Source organism: Oenanthe melanoleuca, chromosome 1A, assembly GCF_029582105.1.
Source record: "Oenanthe melanoleuca isolate GR-GAL-2019-014 chromosome 1A, OMel1.0, whole genome shotgun sequence".
Taxonomy (NCBI): domain Eukaryota; kingdom Metazoa; phylum Chordata; class Aves; order Passeriformes; family Muscicapidae; genus Oenanthe; species Oenanthe melanoleuca.
This window is the reverse complement of record NC_079334.1, coordinates 8,153,862-8,174,731: the sequence shown is the minus strand read 5'-3', so window position 1 is coordinate 8,174,731 and position 20,870 is coordinate 8,153,862. Positions and strand designations below refer to the sequence as shown.

The 20,870-nt window shown below is 41.4% G+C and overlaps 1 protein-coding gene across 3 annotated transcripts; it reads right to left on the bottom strand.

The window, feature by feature from the left end:
- Positions 1 to 421: 421 nt before the first annotated feature.
- Positions 422 to 20,836, bottom strand: PARVG (parvin gamma). 3 transcript variants are annotated; one of them, XM_056514987.1, is made up of 13 exons: positions 20,716 to 20,836; positions 17,478 to 17,579; positions 16,920 to 16,981; positions 12,617 to 12,719; positions 11,570 to 11,710; positions 11,064 to 11,179; positions 10,165 to 10,220; positions 9,294 to 9,316; positions 7,344 to 7,405; positions 7,168 to 7,236; positions 6,232 to 6,333; positions 2,718 to 2,790; positions 422 to 819 (listed from the first exon to the last, which is right to left on the bottom strand). In XM_056514987.1, the coding sequence occupies exons 2-13, from the start codon at positions 17,554 to 17,556 to the stop codon at positions 740 to 742; spliced, it is 966 nt and encodes a 321-aa protein (XP_056370962.1). In that variant the 5' UTR covers positions 17,557 to 17,579; positions 20,716 to 20,836; the 3' UTR covers positions 422 to 739. The 3 variants fall into 3 exon arrangements, with proteins under 3 accessions (XP_056370962.1, XP_056370970.1, XP_056370979.1); XM_056514995.1 differs by having other exon boundaries at positions 17,478 to 17,571; XM_056515004.1 differs by lacking the exon at positions 20,716 to 20,836 and adding an exon at positions 19,515 to 19,721 and having other exon boundaries at positions 17,478 to 17,593.
- Between the last annotated feature and the right edge of the window lie 34 nt (positions 20,837 to 20,870).

Here is a 20,870-nt window from a genome sequence, read left to right as displayed (position 1 = left end):
GGACTGGCAGCCCTGCTAGCCAGAGTTTTGTCACAGCTGCAATTGGAGCTGGACAGGGTTTGGCACTGGCTTAGCAAGGAAATAAGGGGAACCTTCTACAGCTGTGCAGAGAAGCCCCTGCTCCTGCACAGTCTCACACAGCATATTGTGCTAAGTGCCTTTTCCATATTTGAGCAAATGAGCACTGAAAAGTTTCCTGGTAAGTTCAGATTTCGTTTTTGCTACCTATTCATTTGGCATTCAATTCACATCCTCTTGTCTGACAAGAGATGTCACCTCTCTAAAGCAGGATTTGAACTTCAGGTGTGTCTCAGCCTTCCCACTCTGGGTCTTTCTCCTCTCTAGTTCCCCAAAATGCTTCCCAAAGCAGGGAAATGGGGAGGATGCAGCAACTTTCAAAGTCACCTTCAGGAGCAAAGAATGCAGGGCCCAGAATAAACACACATTTAATTTATTTGCAGCACTGGCAGGGCTCAGAGGAAACAGAAAGCAGGATCTGAAACAAGAGCTGCAGTCCCAGAATTACACAGTACATGAGCTGTGAACACACATTTACAGTTGTACAGGCTGTGGATGTGAAATCTTGCATGAACAACATATTTGCTATACTATGTTAATACAGCAAGTATCAAACACCAGTGGCAAACAGAGGTGGGAGTCCAATAATTACACCATGGCCTGCTAGGGGAAAAAAAAAAACAAACAAAAAAAAGGCAGCTTGAGCTCATGGCCTTGTTCTTCATGCTTCTTTGGTTCTGTATTTGGAATACAAGCAGTACAGAACTCGCATTATAGCCTTCATATCTCCCTTCACAATATCTGTGGATACACAAACCAGAGACAACAAAACCAGATGGGAAGTATTAGCAATCCCTGGAACAGGATGAGACTGCACCTGCCAGACTCCCACCTTGCCCCAGTTAAAATGTGAACTTGGACAATGGGATTGGGACAGGAAGCAAAATAGGAACTATGGACATAGAAACCAGTAATATATTAAATTAACTTGAAGAAAAGGGACTTCTGCTGCACTCTGTAGCTGGAAGACAAATAAGAGCAAATAATGCAGAGTAAGAAATTCCTGGCAAATAACAGAGTAGATTATTTATAGGGCTTTATATCTTGAGGCTTTTTATGGTTGCTCTGTGTCAGGAATCATGTTGGAATTACCTGATTGTTTTTGTTGTTGTTGTTCCATCATGTTTTGCTGCCATTTATTGCATTGGTTTCTGTTTGTTGGTTTGGTTTTGGGGTCTTTTTTCATTTAGTTTTCAGCTTCTTTTTTTCTTGGCTATATAAACTGCTTTTGTATTTAAAAGTTGCAGTGGGAGAGGGTAATGGATTCAGAGCATTTACTGTTCTTGTGGTGCTGTAAATCACTGGGAGAAAGGCTAATAGAGAAACACTAGTAAAATGAGATCCTTGAAGAGTCTAAATAGTGTAGCTGTAGCAAGGACCCCTAAATCATCTTAAATTCACTCACTAGCTGAGGATTTCCCCAGTGAAGCTAAAGGACTTGCAGATGTTGACACCAGTATTTCTTCTACTGATCAGCTCTGTGTTTGAGGCAGTGCAGAACAGCCAGAGGGGAGGAGGGAAAGCACAGATTTATTTATTTTCACACAAAAGGTGGATCTCAGCATGGGGACCTGAGCCCACACCGATTATTCTGTTAATGTTAACATAAATAAAATCTCTTCAGCTTTCTAGCTCTGTGCAGCACAGCAAAAAGCCCACAGTTCACGAGTGCCTAGCATGCAAACTGCTGACATCACCAAAGCAGTGGTGGGAAAAGAGAGCAAAAGGAAAAACAAAGGAAGGCTTAAATCTTCTCTTTCCCTCTCTATGATACCATGTGTTATGTACCCAACACGTGCACCCACTCACAAACAACTACAGGGAGCTAGAACTGGAAGAATGCCTTTTATTTTTATTCCTTGTTCAGCAACAAGCTGGTAGAGGGATGCTGGGATTATGTGCCCTGCAAATGTCAGACTTGCAACCACAGCACCACCCATTAATTAACCACATCTCTCTTCCCACCCAAGTTTTTCTGTGGAGTGCTCTAATTGGAAAACTGGACTCATCCAAATGGAGCTTTTTTGTTTGTTTTTGTGGTGGAGAAAGAGTAGCATGCATATACATTGATTCAGCGATGGAAGCATTCACTTGGATGAAGGATCAAGATTCAGCTCCCAGGTCTGAACCAAGCATAACAGTGAATAAAAACTTGTGATTTGTATATTCAGGAGACTGACCCACCACTCTTCTGAGTTTGAATAGAGTGATCAGTGTTTCTGATTTTCCAGAGAAATTTTTCAAGGTGTCTTCCCACAGAAATAAGCTTGCTTTTAATGCACTGAATGTTTTTATGAGACAGGAAAATAGCTTTGCCTCCAGCTCAGCTGCTGTAATTTCCCTGTGAGCTGTCACTGGTTTAAATCTTTAACAAATACTGAATTCCTAAACTGTTTAAGTTTAGTGTAAAGTTATTAAACTTATAACAATCCAACTTTTTTAGTATAGAAATAATGATTTTTTTAAAAAAAAAATCCTATTACCTCTACCATTCATTCTGCATGAGGAGCTGTAGGGCAGCCATATAATGAAATGTGTCAGTGTCATTTCCAGAACCTGCTTCCTGCAATTACCCAAACTTTTGCTAAGCTGGGATGTTAGCAATTCTATTCCAGGCAAGTTTGCATGTCATGACTCACCTTCAGAGTTCACAGGAAAATTCAGAAGACCTCCCTCTGCTAGCAACTCCAATGCCAGGTTAACATTGTGGAGCTGTTGGAGAGAGAGAGATATTAATACAGCTGACAATATTTTCTAACCAACAGAAGGTTTTAAAAAGTATTTCTCCAGTAGCTGAAGATACTGATTCATAAATATGTACTTGTACTTCCTCTCCTTAGTTTTGATGAAGAGCTCTTCAGAATTTTTTACCAATTATCATATAAAATTAGATGTAAAATCCAACTCCAGAAAAACATATCCCATGAGGTGGCAGAAGAATCTATTTATTTAAAAATAGACCTTGCATGTGAAAGACTTGTGTTAATGGGGAAAACAGGCTAGATTCCTAACTGGGTCTAATGGATGCATGGAGTCTATTTCTGAGTATTTTGAAACAATGCCCATATGCTTACCACACTTGGAACAAATGAAAAGGAAAATTTTCTGTATATTTCATTCAGAATTGCAAAGATCAGGTATGCTTGTTAGCTAGAAGTTTCTGCTGTACTTCTAAAATGACCATTCACATTAGTAGTAGTGATGATATCCTTAATGGCACTCATCAGAAATAAAACACCTGTCTGTAAATGAAGGCTGAGGGCTTTTTCTCATTTTTCCTCACTGCTTTTTCTCTCCCTTCCCCACAAGGGAAAAAGCAGCATCACACACATAAGCAGTAGTTGTAATTGATTTTTCAAAATTAATATCCCCTCTAACAGCTTAAGGATAGTTGTTTACTTGGCTGAAATTAACAAATTGCCTTCCTTTAAAGGAGTAACAAGACCTGAGTGAACTTCAGATTGTCTCTTGCTGCCTTCCCTGAGCTACTGGGCAGTTTATCCTTTGGGAGGCTGCTGTTCCCTGTTATGTTGTGACAAGAAGTCACCCCTGAATAGGCCAAGCAAAACCCCTGTGCTCTGAAGTGAAGCAACAGATTTATGTTTCACCTGGTTCTCTGATTTACAGGTAACTGAGACTCTCTGCTTGGATTCAGGTTTGTTTTCTTCCTCTGAGAGTCAGCAGACAGGAGAACTTCAGCCCATGCAGTTCCACACAATTTGCTGATCAGAATGAACAAATCTAATGTTTCCTTAGTGAACCAGCACAGCAAAAAGGGCACATTTCCCTCTCCATTGGAGATTTCCAAGGAATGACAACATGCACATTTCAAAAAGCATCTTCAGACAGAAATACCAATTATTACATAAGAAAGGAAAGCCTGGAAAATAAGTTCTTTGTCCAGCTGTTCTTCCTGACTCAAAAGAACTGGACAGTTTTCTAGAATTCACAACTGGACAGCAGCCAGGACATCTGGGGTGTTTCAGCTCTGGGCCTGTTTTGGCAAAAGTACTAAGTTCACACAGTTTTGATAAGCACACAAGCCCTCCATCATCATCATCTCCATCTCCTGATTGCACAGATATCACCCCTAGTTCCAGCCTGAGCTATTTTGTGATTGCATTCTTTGTCACAGAAAACACACACCTTTTACACTCATGAGCACCCAGAGCTGCACTTCTTTACAGTTACTTGTAAATGCCCTCAAAAACCCTTCAGCAAACCCACCCATGTGTAGTGTTGTCTTCTTGCACCTCACAACAGATCACCTCCTGAATTTCATGGAATGGTTTTGCTTAGAAGGGGCTGTAAGGTGGATGCACCACACTGATCCCAACAGTGCACGTGGCTGTCACCATTCCAAGAACAAATGAGATCTTTTAAATCCCAGCAAAGGCTGCATCTTTTAGTTTAGTGCACCAATTAGTGTCTAAAATGACAGGGAGTTAGGAAGCACAGGGGAATTGAAAGACAAGTTTTGTGTACAAATGACAGCTGAGCTATGGTCGATCGATATCTTTAGCTGTGGTGTCATCCTGCTTTTCATTTTGTAACGAGCATCAGAGGAGAAACAGTGGGAAACACCACTTTGGCAAACTGTTCAACAGCAAGTCCAGTCCTTGGGAGGAACTTTGCTAAAATGAAATGACTACATTTTGTAAATGTAGCACATTTTATGTAAAGAATTGTACTGAAGCAGTACCCAGCCCCATTCTGTTCCTCTCTAGTGCCAGTGATGGGCAGTGTAAGAACTAGAGGTCTGAGCTTTGATTTGTTCCAGAGTTTTAGGGCTATCTCATTTCCAGAAAGACATCTGTGAGGCTAGAATAGGGCTGAACCAAAAAGAAAAGGGTTATTCTGGAAATTTTGAACAAGAAAATATTCAGAGACTTCCTCAGAATAAAGCTAATGGAAATGTTTAAAATTTCTGTCCAACTCAAGGGGAACAGACCAAACAATTTTGAAAACTGAGTGGAAAGAAAGGGAAGAAAAGCAAATCTAGGGAAATGCTTTGATTATGTCTGATTCAACCCTTCAAAATATATTTTCCCTGTTTTTAGAATTAAAAAAAAAAAAAAAAAATGAAACAAACTTATTTTCCTAATACTTTAAGCAGTTACCAACTGACAGCAGTTAAATTTTGATGATATTTGAATCCAGGTGTCAAACAATTGTGCTTTTAAACTTTCTCATGAAAAGCTCCATGGGAATATTTATTTGTTAATATAGGACCTCTGAGAATTTTTGTTACAAATAAATATTGCCCAGGGGCATTAGCTGTGCTAAGGTTAGGAGTAAGATGAAAGCTTCTCTGTGTGGGGAAGCTGTAATGCAAACCATGCCAGAGGAGAGATTTTCTTCTCTGGCAGCTCTCAAGCAAAAAAGATCTGACACATTTCACTTCACTTTGAGCACAAATCAGGAAAAATACCTACAGTTTCAAGATTTGCAGAGCTACTCAGTGACCCAAATGAAAAAAAGCCTACCCACACCAGAGACAATCTGAAAATACCTCAAATATTTCAAAATATATCAACATTGCAGACCTGTGGGGAGGCAGCCCAGCACACACTTCCTTCTGGCTGGTGACAGCTTTACTTTTAAAGCACAGATGAAATCTGCCCAGTAGAGGTGGTAAAAGGTGCCAAGCAGGTCTGGCTGAGCATGTTACAGCCCCCAGCCTTGGGGGAGGAGAGGATGTAAACTCTCAAGAGCTTCCAAAACACAGAAGGGGCCTTCAAAATGTTCTGGCGTGCCTTGATTAAGATATATTTTTAGGACAGCATAAAGAAACTCACAGGGATCCATCTCTGCTATGCAAGAGGTGTCATCCTCTTCAAATCCTGCTTGCAGGACAGGCTGGGAGAAGAGAGCACACCCATTCCCCAGCACACAGAGCTGGATTCCACCAGAAGGCTGCAGAAGCATGGCCAAACAAGTGCAAGTAACAGGTGTTTGCCTCCCATGAGATGCTAATTTTGCAGAGGACACCGACCTGTTCTGAGATATTTTGGCAGCCTGTGTTGGCACTGCCCCAGACCCATCTCCTGCAAGCACTGTGGGCATGGGGCTTCACACACAGCAGCAGCAGGGGAAGCAAGAGGCAGAACACACAGTCTCATGGCTCAAGCTCTAAATAATTCCATAACCTACCATCTCCATGGTGCTGGCTGGAGTCAGGAAGAAATTCCTTAAATTCAGGAAGTAACCCTCTAGTTGTCCAATTAAGAGAAGTAAGATTACCCCATCTGAAAACTAATAAGAATTGCCTGAAAATTATTTGGCTTTAGTAAACTATTCCAGTAAATGCCATTCTAGCAATAAAGCAATTTAAATGCTACTTGGGCAAGCAGAGAGTCAAATGACTCAGCTCAACCTCTTCCACAGTGAACTTCATATTTAGTCAGATAAGGCTCCCAAATTCATACTTGTGAAAATGCAACCTTGTAAAAGGACAGCTGTTTAAAAAAAAAAAAAACTATTACAAATATGAAAATACTTCAGATGAGCACAAGTACATAACTATAAATAGTAGAAAATTGTGCCTAGTTATGTATGACAAAACACTTGAAAATCTTCTTTTCTTACAGTTGCTCACTGGAAAAATGTAGAAGAGCACCCTGTTTACCAGAGCCCAGGGTGCTCAGCCTAAATTCTCTTCTATTTCATACTCTAAAGAAGCTCTGCATTCAGAGGATGAGACTTTGAAATGCAATGAAAACAAGACCTTCTACCATGAAGCAAATGCAGCATCAATGATCACTAAATACAGCAATAAACTTGGGTTTATTTATGTTCAGGACACCTTTATTTCCATCCTGACAAAGAGAACACTCTTAGGAGTTGGTCAACTGAAAATCACTCCCTGTAGCATTACAAGGGCAGCATTCATTACAAAGGCTGCATTTTTGCATTAATTATTACCTTCAGAAACTTCAGAGACCAAGCTTGATATCTTAACCTAAACCTGGAAATCATCATGTTGCCACATTTCAAATTAAAGTAATAAAAAGGAGAATTCCTAATGGTGAGAGGAAATACCCAAATGGCTGATAAAACATGGGTAACATGCAGCTTGGAGCACACTACCTGAGATTCGATGTCTTTCACATTTAATCCTAATTTTCCAACATGCTGGTCAACAAATTGTAAAAGTGCCTAAAGAAAAAAAGGAAGGGAAGAAAGGGGGAAAGGAATAAATAACTTTTTCAGTATTTAAGTTTGGCCTCACAGACTTTGATGTCCACTAAAAAAAAGGAAATTACCTTTTTTACAGCATCCAGTTTATCTGGAGCAGAGTTAAATAACTCATCAAAGGCATCATCTTCTGTATCAAAACAACATTAATTGGTTTTACTTTGGATAACTGAGAGATCAGAGCTTTAATGTGGCTTCAGAAGGAGAAGGTATTTGCAACTTCAGTCCAAGGAGGAAAAGGGTAGCAGGGAGGCAGAGAAAGATGCTGCTTTTATATTTATCAGAGAACAGGATGACAGACTTCCCTTCAGCCTGACCACATCAGAAGAAACAATTTACTTCATTCAGCTCTGTAATTTTCACCTGCAGAGGTTCTCAGTTTGTGCTGCCACCAGCACTGGCTAAGTTTCACATCTCTATGATTTCTCTCTTTTCACTCATGTGAAACCTCTGGGATAAAATGCAGGGAGCAGAAGAGCTGTGTGTTTAACTGCTCTCCTCGAACAGGAACATCAGTTACACCCAATCTGCAGAAAAAAATCAGCCTCCTTCCTTCAAAAAAACCACAAGCAAGATATGGAGGTGCTGCCCTTCCTCTGAAAACTCAGAGATCTCACAAACAGCCAGTTCTGCCACCCAGTTTAAAGTGGGCAAGGAGCTGGTGCCAGCAGAGCTGGGCCAGAGAACTAGCAGGAGTCTAAAGACTTCCAAGGAAATGAGATCCATCCAAGTCCCACCCTCACCTCCCCTTTCTGCCCAGGTGCAGCAAAAGCAGGATCCATCTCCTCACCCAGCCACAGCACAGCTCTGCTTCAAGCACGAGCAAAGTATTTGCAGCACCCCGAGCAAGGAGAGGCACTCTGGGAACACAGAATGGAGAGCCAGCTTCTACAGCACAGGAAAGCAAAGGCAGCTCTGCTTCAGGGAAATTCCTCCCCTAAGACAGTGACAAAAAAGCTTCCTTTGTGAAAGGGATTCCTCAGCTTTCTCTGTTCTGCCTTTGGGGCTTGCTGCAGGAGCAGTGTCAGGGAATTGGTGAATCCATCAAACAAATCGGAGAGAGCCCTCTTCTGGAGCCACACTTGGGGATTTCTCTCTTTGCTAAGAAAGCTGTGTTAAAAATAGAGAGAGAGCCTCTAGAAGAGTGAATTGCAGATTTCTCATCCCAGCAGAATCAGCCCACTACATGAAATATCTAATTATGAGTTGGGGTTTTTTTTCTTTTTGTTTGTTTGTTTGGGGCAAGGTGTGAGTGTTGGAGTTTCTTTCACAATTTCAGCCCACACTCACTGCAATAAGTGATAAAGAGATATTAAATTATATAGTTTGCACCTCTGCAATGGATGAAAATGCCAAAATAAAGGGCACAGCAGAGAATTCAAAAGGTTGCCCTGGTTCTCTGGGGATGCAGTGTGCTCCTTTGCAGCAGGGAAGAGCAGCTCACACTGAAGTCTGAGCAGTGCCCAGACCTTCTCAGCCTTTGCATACAGGGACATTTTTCACCTCAAGTGTTTCCCAGCCCTCAAAAACCCTAAGGGTAAAAGCTCTGGGGATGTTGGTTTGACTGAGCTGACATCCACAACCCAGTTCAGTGGATTTCAAAATCTCATTTGCAAACTGTAGGAAGGAAAGAATAAAAGCAGCAAGGAGAACCAGAGTTCTGAAGCCTTTATAAATAGTTCCAGCAGTGAACATGGTCCATGCACAAATCCAAGCTGCACTGTACCCCCAGCCAGGTTTCTTTTTGGGTCATCAACCCATTTCATGCCCTGCCTGCCCTCCCATGTGCTGCCTGTGGCCCACAGGCAAAGTGACCACCCAGTTTCCAAGCTGTGTTCTGTCAGTATGAACAGGCATTAACAGAAGACATTTGGAGAAAAACCACCAGGAAAAAAATCCATGAATCTCCATTAACTTTAGTGGGAGCATACTGATTTTATCATGGGGTAAAAATGGATCAGGACATGGTGTGTAAAAGCACATAATGAAACACTGAGCTTGGCAATGCCAGCACTTACTTGTCTGAGCTTCTATATTCTCTCTGGAAGTGCAATAAAAAGCAAGAATTAGAGAAATGATTCAGCAGGGCTGATCTTATTCATAAGCTTTGCTTATCTGCTATACTGTAAAGCAGGAGATAGAGTTCAAAGTGGCTTTAACTTTGTGTCAGAGTGATTTTCCAATAGACAATTTTAAGTCAACTGCATATCTGGTATGGTCTTGGAAGCAGAGGAGATTTTAACTGCCCCACACACCACTGAACACTTATTTTACAAGCACAATCCTCAGTATCCTCTTCCAATAAGCTGCTCATGATATTAGAGCTTGAAGATGTTCTGGCATATAAAAAATGATAGTAGGAAAATCTGTTTCTAGTTCTTAGAATTATGTCCATATTTTTTTGGTATAGAAATGGTATCCTACTACTTAACTCCTTTAATAATGACAGTACCTCACACACTCAGCAAGCTAAAACATTTCTTTCACAGTAAAATAAGAAAAGAACTTCCTCTTTATTTAAAGACACAACAGCAACAAATTAAAAGTAGATTTAAGCCTTTGTGGCTTTAAAAAAATTCCAAATTTGTCTAAATTTACAGTCCTGGAATTTTGTTACTATATTTGTTATGCAATTCCATGGCAATGGCAAATGTTAATCTTCAGGAATAATCATGCATATTGGTTTAGAGAAGCTTATATATAGAATAAATAAAGGTATTGCACCATAATGCCAAACATGAAGAGGGGAAAAAAAAGGAGAAGAAATCAGAAACAACTCACATTCACCTTTTTCATCATCATGATCCCAGCTACTTTTGTAAGGGAGAACACACCCACAATGTTTCTTTTCTGATTGACAGTGTAAAAACCAGCTCTAACCCCTCTTACTTGTTTTCTGTGATATATTCCACTGCATTTGATGTCTTTAATCCTCCAGAGGTAGTCTGTTGAAAGGACAATAAACAATGTTGGGTTTGTCACACAAAACAATGTTCCATAAACAAGCTTTCACCACCTATTTGCTGCCTTAAATTATTATCAGAGGGCATTAATTCAATAATTCCAGTGCAATTAGTACAGGTACTTTGAGAGATTTCTGCTTCCTTCTACTCTCTTCAGTCTCCAATAGGAACTCTCTTATTTCTCCATCAGAGGAAGTCCTTGGTGTTTGCTGCTCTTTCCTTTCAGGCAGTGTGTTTACACACTGTTTACACACACTGGTGGTGCTAATTTTTGCAATTATATCCCAAATTGTGGGGTATTCAATGTTCTCCTAAAGTCTCAGAATTTACTTTAAGAAAAAACCAGAGGAAGAAAGCATGTAAATATCTGCTTGTAGAGAAAAATACCAAAATGCAACCAACAGAAGGGGAGTAAAAACTGCTGTCACCTAAAGAAAGAGATCTTCAGCATTAAAAAGAAAACAAAAACCTTTATGATTTATGAACATAAGCTTCTATTTTAAAACATTTAGAGGCAGTAACAGCAGGATTTCTCCATTTTCTTCTTTACAGAGATCAACAGCTGCTTTCAGTTTGGACCATTCCCTTGTTTGGCTGAGGAAGAAAAACAGCACAGTGCTTTTCCCCTTTTAAAGACAGAATATCCAAACTGAAATCTCACTCTAATCCAACAAACTCAGAAACTGAAAGGTGTGATTCAGAGAAAATATCTCCTTCACAGCTGCATACACATTTCTCCTAATTCTGAGCAGGTCAGCCTTGTGAAAGGACTCTAGGATCTACTGTAACAAATACTGAAACTACAAATGCTGAAATTACAAATACCTCGATGGTGATTGTCTCCACTTGAACGTTTGGAGGCAGAGCCAGGGTGGGTTCAAAGTGCTTTGCTATTGCAACCAGAAGATGCAGTGTGCTCAGTAAATCCTTTCCCAGGATAGCTATTGAGTGTAAAGGAAGAAAACAGAGCTCAGCGTGCAAAACATGTGAACTTCCCTCCAACATCAATAATTCCCCCTGTGCAGAGGACCCCAAAGTCATGGAGGGCCATAACACAGGATTGAGGTTTATATAATATCAAAATTTAGCAATAGCACAGCTTAAAAGTGAGACACACAGGGATGCTGAGGGCTCTTAAGTGATCCACAAGCCACACACTTAGAGGAGGCAGACCCAGGCAGGGGCAGATATTTCTGTCTCACTTTTGATTCAACTAGTAATTGAAAACAGGTTGTTTAATCACTGTGCTGGCAGCACATTGCCTCACAGCAGCCTTATAGCACAGGAAGCCTGTGATGGATAATTTTCTTCAATTTCACTTCTGCACCGACATTCCACACTCCATTTCAGCTGACTTTCTTCCAGTTGCAAACACTTGGCCACAGCTTCCAGAATCACAGAGAGTTTCTGCCGCTGCTTTTTTTCTGTTAATGCAATCTTGGCAACATCCAGCTTGAGAGATCCTAAGTTTTCTTTGACAGAGGGTCCACAGAAAGAAGGATGTATTTTAATGTAATTATAGAGAAAAAGAAAATAATTAGAAACATAAAATGACAGCAGAGCACACAAAGTCTTGTTTTAAATGTTCAGTATCATTTAAGATGCTCTACAAAAGGGAGAGGACTCAAGTCACTCCTTGTAGCATCATCCCCCAGCCCTCCTCTTTATGTTCCTTCTACAGAAATCCAAGGAGTGAATCTTTGCTGTAGATAATGTACAAAGTCAATATCAACTCATACATAGAAGAAATCCAAGCTCATTGCTCAGGCAAGTAAACTGAAAATCAGCCAGTCCTGCTCTCAGCCTTGGTGGAAAGGAGATAGATTTAAAAGATGTCCCCAAGGAGAGTGAAAGGGAAAGACAAATGTAGTAGGGACAGGGGGGATAGAAAAATAGAAATGCACAACAGGCTGTTCCAGGAGGTCACATCTTTTCACATAGTGCCAAAAACCTCTTAGATTTTTCCCAGTTCCAGTACCAGAACAGTTCTTTGGACCTAGAACTTTTAATTTATTTTTTTTTAAGGCAGGAAAACATATATTACAATGCTGATTCCATCCAATGTTTCTGGTAGCACCACAAGCCACCTTTGTGTTCCTGGTTTATGAAACCCTCAATTTCAGAACCACTGAATTTCATACTTCACAGTTAACCTTTTTATTATGTCAACCAGCAGGTAATAAGAATTCCTTAGAAGTAAAATAACCATGTAAAACAATAGTGGGAATTTGTTCAGAATGGAGATTATCCCAGCTGGCCCCCAGTGCAGTGAGAAGTGATGGCAGGTCCCTGCTATTGTGATTCCTGAGGTTTATTCTCTGATTGGAAAGTTCCTCCATGAGATGTCTGCAGGAACTAAACTCAAAGCAGCAGCTCACCCAGGAGATGATGAAGTACCAGCCCATCATACAGGTCTTCCTCCAGACTTTTAACTACTATGTGTTCCTCTTTCAGAGTTCTGTTAATCCACTCAGTCAAGAACTGCAGAGAAAACAAAGCAATTATATTCCTGTTGTTTAGACAGTCCAGCACTCTCTGCTATGTTCTGTTTCACCTCTCTCTTCGGTCCCTTTGGAGATTTGCTTTCAATCTCCACTTTGTGCTTTTTGGTTGTTTTTAAAGGGTTAGTTTTTCCTAATTTTCAAGTGAGATAGACATCTTGCTGCTTGCATCCCGAGGAATTCTGTCATACAGCTGGGAAGAGAGGTCCTCTTCCCACTCCCACCAGGGAAAAGGCTGCACTTCCCATCCCCTGCCTTCATCACAAGTCACAGAATTCACACAAATCCAACTGCCAGGGAGAAGTGTGTAAGAAAAGAGGCTTGGCTCATTCTGTGGGTAGTTTCTTGTACACATCCACGCTACTGGCACTCCTCCCTCTCATCTCCTGGTTTTTTCCTTTTTCTCTCTGCAGTATGGTACCACTCAGTCCCCAAATACCTCCTTGGAAACTTTCTAGCATGGCAATCCTCCCACTGGCTTCCAGTATCCTTCCTGCCTTTGCAAGGGCAAGCTGCTCAGGAAGGCAAGGGCTGGAGGGAGAGGAACCACATGTGCTCCTAGGCAGGAGAATAAAGCAGTTCCTCAGCACTTCTCCAAGCATGGGATTTATTCACATGTGTTGAGAGAAAGGGAAAATGACCTGGTGAAGCAGAACAGAAAAGCAGTAGCCCCAGCTGGCTGCCAACATGAACATCCCTCTTGTGAGAGGGAAGGGTATTGCTTTTATTGCTGTGATTGTTATGAGTGAGTGTCTGGAGTGGATAATATCCTTCCCACTTGCTGTAAACAGAGGAGAAAATTCATAGCAGATTCCTGTAAGCTTGCCAACATTAACAAAAATGTAAGAAGGGTTGGAAAAGTCTCTGAGAAGCTTGGAACTGCACAAGAAATAAAAAGGCCTGAACTGAGAAGCTGTCAAATTGTAATACACATCCTCTGCTAAGTAACCAGAGCAGAAAGCTCTGCCCTTCAGCTGATGCCTGGGGACACTCTGGATGTGTGAGGGGTAGAGCAGCACCCCAAACACAAGAGTACAGCCAGGGGGAAATCAGGAGAGCAGCAAGCACTGCTGGGCACAGACCCATGGCATCCCTCCTTTGCTCTTCCAGCTTGACACAGCCACATCCACAGCCACATCCAGATCCACATCCACAGCCACATTTAAATCCACAGCCACATCCAGATCCACAGCTGCATCCAGATCCACATCCACAGCCACCTTTAAATCCACAGTCACATCCACAGCCACATCCACAGCTGCATCCACAGCCACCTTTAAATCCACATCCACAGCCACATCCACATCCACAGCCACATCCACATCCATATCCACATCCACAGCCACATCACAGCCACAGCCACATTTAAATCCACATCCACAGCCACCTTTAAATCCACATCCACAGCCACATTTAAATCCACAGCCACATCCACAGCCACATTTAAATCCACACCCTCATCCACAGTTGCATCCACAGCCACATCCACATCCATATCCAAACCCACATCCACATTTAAATCCACAACCACATCCACAGCCACATTTAAATCCACATCCACAGCCACATCCAGATCCACATCCACATCCACACCCACATCCACAGCTACAGCCACATCCATATCCACAGCCACATCCACATCCACACCCACATCCACATCCACACCCACATCCACATCCACAGCCACATCACAGCTGCATCCACAGCCACATCCACATCCATATCCAAACCCATGTCCACATTTAAATCCCCAGCCACACCCACACCCTCATCCAAATCCACAGCCACATCCACATTTAAATCCACATCCACATTTAAATCCACATCCATACCTGCATCCACATCCACAGCCTGCAGCTCACTCAGCTCTGCTTTCTGCCCAGCTGTGGGGGCCCTGCTCAGCTGCAGAGCAGAACCTCATGTCTAAACACATGCCTAAAAGCATCCAAAAACAAGTAAACAGGGGAAGCAGAAAAGGAATACCTTGGGAAGTTTGCTGCTGGCTTCTGAATGTAACCATATTTCATTTTACATGCAGCTGGGTATTTATAGCAACTACAGGGAGCTATTTTGTATTTCTCAGTTCTCCAAAGCCACCTCAAAACGAAAATCTAGTGAAACAGTCTCTCTCCCCAGTGAGTTTCTTCACTTCCCTTGTTCTTCCCCTGAAGATTCCTCCCTGTCCCTGTCTCCATCCCAGATTTTCTCTAGAGAAGCCATCAAATCTTTACATTAAGAAGGCAATCAAGGGGCACTGATGGGCACCCAGAGGACTCTGCCTCCCTCAGGACACAATTTCCATCTCCTCATCACCCAAAGAAAAGAAATTAGACAGTGATAACCCGTTTCAGATGTCTCTGACAGCCCACAGAAATCTTCCTAACTGAGGAAAACTTTTCATTTTTGGAAACCTCAAAATAACAAATCAGGTCTTTCTGCAGACATTTTGCTGCATCACCTTTCACTTTCCCTTTATAATGACATCATGAAAGCCTGACACAAAATCAAATCTTTTTGATCAAATATGCATGAATACCTAATACAGAAACAAATCTACCAATATGCTTATAAATGCTAGAAAACACAAACAACAGCACATATCTTGAGCTGCTTTTCATGATATTTGTAACAATTTCAGCACCTCCATAATGCAAGGAGTGCTGTTCTCATAAAACACATGCCACTTTTCTTCCAGGCACTTTCATTCCATGGACTGTGCCATTAGAGAAATTGAAACAGTGATTGCACACACCAGGGAGACTTTAAAAATTAGATGGAAATAAAGTGCTTGCCTATGGAATAGGATTCATCCTTCACAGTTACCTCAAGCAGGCAGTGTACCATACAAGGGCCTGAAAGCTCTTATCCCAAATTCCTGGTGCCTTGCATACTCTCCATCCCATCCCCTGTGCTTCCTGCTCACCTTCCCAGCTGAGCCAGCTGCTGCTGAAGACTGTTGCAAATATCAGCAGAGCAATCCCAAAAGTTACCATGGTGCTGGAATTAATGAGTTAGGGGTCTCTCTGGATTTTTCAGAGAGAAATCAGAGTGCAGGGATTGAATTAAAGCTTGTGGATGGATTGAAGTATATTGAGCCACTTACACATAAAGTAGAAGTTTAATTTTAATTTTAAGTTTTAGTGTAAGTTTAAGTTTTAGGATAAGTAAGTGAGTAAGTAAGTTTAGTATGAGCTGTAATGCTTTTAGTAAGTGAAAGGTTCAAATGCCAGAGTGGAAGTGTGAGTTCTAGTGAAGACTGAAAAACATACTGATGTTTTCAGTAGAAGCTCTAGGACTGTGGCTGCAGACAGGACTTAGACATAACAGAGCTACAGTGAGAATATTGCTTACATTTTTTAGACAGAACAAGATAGGTCATATGTGTAATCTATAAGTAACCTAGAGTGTTAAAAACTAGAATTCTAATAAGAGCAGTAGTCCAATTTTGCATCTTAACTTGTTAGGAAGATCCTATATAAGAGCATGTATTGAAAAGAGTTGGTGCTTATTGCCACTGCTCTTGCCATTTGCTTTTTGCCAGAGCTTTTGCTTTTCACTTTTGCCATTGCTTTTCTACTTGCCATTTAAGACCAATGTGCTTTCTAATAAATAACATTTTTAGCAACTATTAGCTACTTCACTTATTTAAGATAACCTGACAAAGCTATGACCTGGAGGTCACAGCCTCACACCATGGGATCAGTGCAGCAAACCTGCACCACATCTCTCTCTAGTCACAGCAAATGCTGGCATGGCTCTGTTTGTGGTCCCAGCACAGTTTTTTGGCTGGATTCTCGTAGCTGTTACATTACCACCACAGTGAAAGAGCAGCTGGGGGCTTCTGGTGTGGCTCACCCACACAGCCCAGCTTAGGAGAGGTGTCACATCAGAAGCCACTCAGGTGTGTGTCTGCACTCCACACCCATTGCATTTCACTGCACTGGGAGCTGCATCCTGTATGGCCCCAGCCATCCTGATGCTGTGTGAAACAAAAAGCTCCTCTTTGCTTGTGTGGAGCCCAAATGCCAAAAGCAGAGCTCATTCCCATCTGTAGAGTGAAGAGCTTGGGTCAGAGAGCTGGGCAATTTACAGGGCTGAAAAAGGTTAAAGAACCAGGTTCTTTGTTTCCCTTAACAAAGCTTGAGGTGGGGGTTAAACTATACAGTAAAAGAAGTGGTACCAGTTTCAATTCTTCCAGTCTGGGGTTGTTTGAGGTCTGTTTTATGAGTTTCCTCTTCTCACCTATGGAAGGAAGCAAATAAGATCCATCTCAATTATCAGATGTGACTAAAGCAAGTTTGCAGCTAAATCTGCTATCAGTTTGATATTCCAAATATGGCTAATTGCCCTATGTAGAAACATTTCTTTTTCATTTTAATTAATTCCTTATGGGAAAGAAACTGGTATAGCAGACTACTAAGCCTGCTGTTGGAAATTATGCTTCAGGCCACTCCAAAGATCTAGAGGGACAATTCTACAAAGAGGAAAACACTCTTGGTCAGATCCACATGTATGAAACTTAAATATAAATGAAAAAACCAGCTGGACTTTGTGTTGTTTCCTCATGATCTGCCCCCAAAGAGTCAGCAGCCAAATTGCACACACAGAGTTTACTCATTTCTGATACAGCCACGGGATCACTGCTGAAAATGCACAATTCATTTGTACAGCACATTTGCTGTTTGGCCCTTCAGGTGTTCTTGGGCCTTTTTCCTGTGCTGGTTCATAAAGCACATACCTTTAGTGATGGCATCCTCAGATAGGAATCGATCAAGAGCAGAAGGCTGTGTAAATGCATTTAAAAAGTCTGGCTCCATTGTCTTTAATCACTCCTGATAAACTGGTAAAAAAACACTGGGGAGAAGGGAATATGAGTAAAGATCAAAATTAGTGCTAAAAAACCAAATAAACTGAAGGAGTTTTTTAAATTTGTTACTATTTCAACACTAGATACTTTAAAAAAATCTGAAAATATATTTAAATGCGTACAAAGAAGTTAAAAATTATTTACATTTCTTTCTGTTAATCATCAAAATGTAGAAGAAAAAAGACCTGAAGACCTGAACTAAAACTTGCTTTAATTACATTTAATTGCATTTTCCCTGTATTAGATAAGTAAAATCCTATTTCAACTGAAGTGAAAAATAAGCTTTCAGTCCCTAGGTATTAATGGATATGTGCTAGAAAATATAAAAATTACCAATAAGGAATTAAAGAATAATTAAGGAATAATTAAGGAATATTAAATCAAGAACCCAGTAGTTAAATTACTGAGACAAGTTACTAGATATAGGCAGCTTCCTTTATTGGACCTGGTACAGCTGTGGGGAAACAAGGACAGCTACTGGCATCTGAATAGTCTCTTTTAGAAATTCTAGTATAAAGTAATAAATCATTTAGATTGGAGAAGACCTCGGGACACTTATAGCAGACCATGGTTACAGCATGAGTAAGAGATCTCATCCTTCCCAACAGCCCAAAAACCTCTGGAAGTGAGAGCAGAGCAGATGTGATGACCAGGAAGACTTTTACTGCTGGGCCACTGCAGAAGAGGGGATGCTGATTGGTTTTGTGCTTTTTTTAAACAGAAGATGTGATGCTCCATATTAGAGGTGCCCTCAGGAGAGTTGAAATGAGTGAAATGAGTGGGAATGGCACTTTCAAAGATAACCTAGAGTATTTTAATCCTAGTTTTAGGAGTGGACTCCTTCCTTTCTGTCACCAGAGACAGCCCTGGCTGCTGCTGCAGTGAAGTGAGATGCTCCCACTCCCAGAGCAAGGCACCTGCTGCAAGTGCTGTGGCACAGAACCTCTCCAAAGTGATGCTCTGCTCATCACTTCCTCTGCTTGGGTTGGTGTTTATACCCCAGACAGCACAGTGCTGCTCTGAAGGCTTTCACACATTTCTTACAGGCTCCAGTCAAAGCCTGCTATCAATTTTAACACAGATTTTGCCAAAGCTGAGAATGCTGGTAGAAAACAGCAGTTGGATGTTTTGCACATCCATCTGGTAAAACAAATTGGTACAAAATTGCCAGTGAGGCACTAGGAGAAAGGGTCACAAGAGAATTCACTTCATTATGGTGGTAGCAAAACCAACTGCTATCTCTAAAAAGTGCTTGATAAAAAAAAGATAGAAGCTGAGTGATGTAGTGCCTGAGGAACAACTGAACTGTCTGAGATAAGCCTGCCCAGATGAAATTAACTGAGAGAAGTTAATTAACAGAGAGCAACCCAAGGACAACTTACTTTTAAATTAGGCTTCTGACAGCTCTGATGCCTTGGGGAAGTCCAGCTCATAACAGAAATGGTCTGTGTAAACCACAACTTACTCTCACTCAGCTTTGCAATACTCAGCTTGTGAATATTGCAATATTCAACTCCTTACTTCCTTCATTTATCAAAGCGGTGAGTGCTGCCTGCCACACCCTCGGGCTCTTTTTGGCCCAGGAACTGGAACATCAGAGCCACACTAAAATTTGGAAACTGTCAGGAAAGGCCTGAAATTCAGAATTTGCAATAATGTGGCATAATACCCTCTAGGGTCTCAGTCCTGTGTGTCAGTCAGAGTTAAAAATTGCTACCCTGGGTAAAATTAACTTGCCTGGTATCCAGCCCATGTCAGTACCTTAGGGGAAAAACAAACAAAAAACAAAAAACAAACAAACAAAAAAAAAAAAAAAACAAAAAACAAAAACAAACAAAAAAAAAACAACAACAACAACAAAAATTATCTGTTAGATCTCCAAGATCTTACTCCTACATAGCAACACACCATTGACAGCCCATCATTTAATGCATTTCAGCTTGCATTTATCAATACTGATTTCCCACAGGCATTTCAGAGCCTGAGAACTGCAGCTCTTCACCACTTGATAGACTCATTGCTTATTGCTCATAATTAGCATTCACAAGCAGTTCTCCATGGTGAGAATTTTGGTGAGGCTTGGTCCCAGAATACAGCCTTTCAGAGAACAGCATCCTGCAGGAACAACAAAAAATGGAGCATGCCAGGGTTGGAACACCTCCTGTTTCATGAGAAACAGCAAAGGCCAGAAGAGTTGCTTCTCACACACAAATTTCCATGTTTGCTGCAACCTGCTGCCCATCAGTTAAATTTGCACAGAGCTGTGGCTGACACCCTGTTTTTTCCCAGCCCACATCCTCCTGCACAGTTTTTTTTGTCAGTACTTGGAGTACATTGTAAGAGACACCTGCTTGAATATTGACTGTACAGGATTCCCTTGCAGAATCTTTAAATAAAATAGATGCTTAATTATGGGCTGTTATAAAGGAAATGACACTCTCTGAATGACATGCTCCTTCTCTGAGAATGCCATGGATGTACAGGCTTTGCTTTAAAGCTAAGGGGAGGTTTGATTTCTTGTGGCTGCCACAAAGTGAATTGTTCTTAGGTCAGGAGCTGGACTATTGCACAAACTCACAACTACTGATAAACAACTAATTCTCAGGCTGGGTCAGAGCAGCTCACTTTTCCTCCCTGTGTGCTCCCAGATACCCCCAAGGCACCACACAATGCACCAAAGGGGGTCCCTGGCTTATAAATCATCTGTAGAATATTCACAAGTTACTTTCCAATGCTGCCAAACTGCTCCACCTGCTTCATTTCCTGTCTGAAAAGGCACAAGCCCTACTCTGCCTAGCTCAAACACGTTTCCTAAGATCACACAAAGGAGGGGGGAAAGCCTCAAATGGGAATGTTAATAGTAACATTTCCACCTTTGGGAAATCAGAACTGAAAAAGAAACAAGAAAAAGAAGAGAATCCACATTGTGCACCCAGTTTAAAACTTATTTTCACTTCCCTGTGTTGCAGCAGACTTTTCAGGAGCCATCTTTGCTCATAAGCATCACAAGAGATGTTATCTTAGTAAGAACAACCCACAGAAAATCTTCAGTTAAGAACACTAATGATGAAAAAAAAGCACCCAAAGCAATCCCATTTCCCAAACTTACAATTCTCTCCTTCAGGAACTCCAGCAGCTCTTCCAAGAGCTCGTCCCAGCAGTCAGGATGGGATTTTTGGGGCAGAGAGCTGAGCCCAGGCTCAGAGGTCTGCCCTGCAGGGCAGCACAAAGCACACAGAGCACACAAGGGGAAGTTGTGCTCTG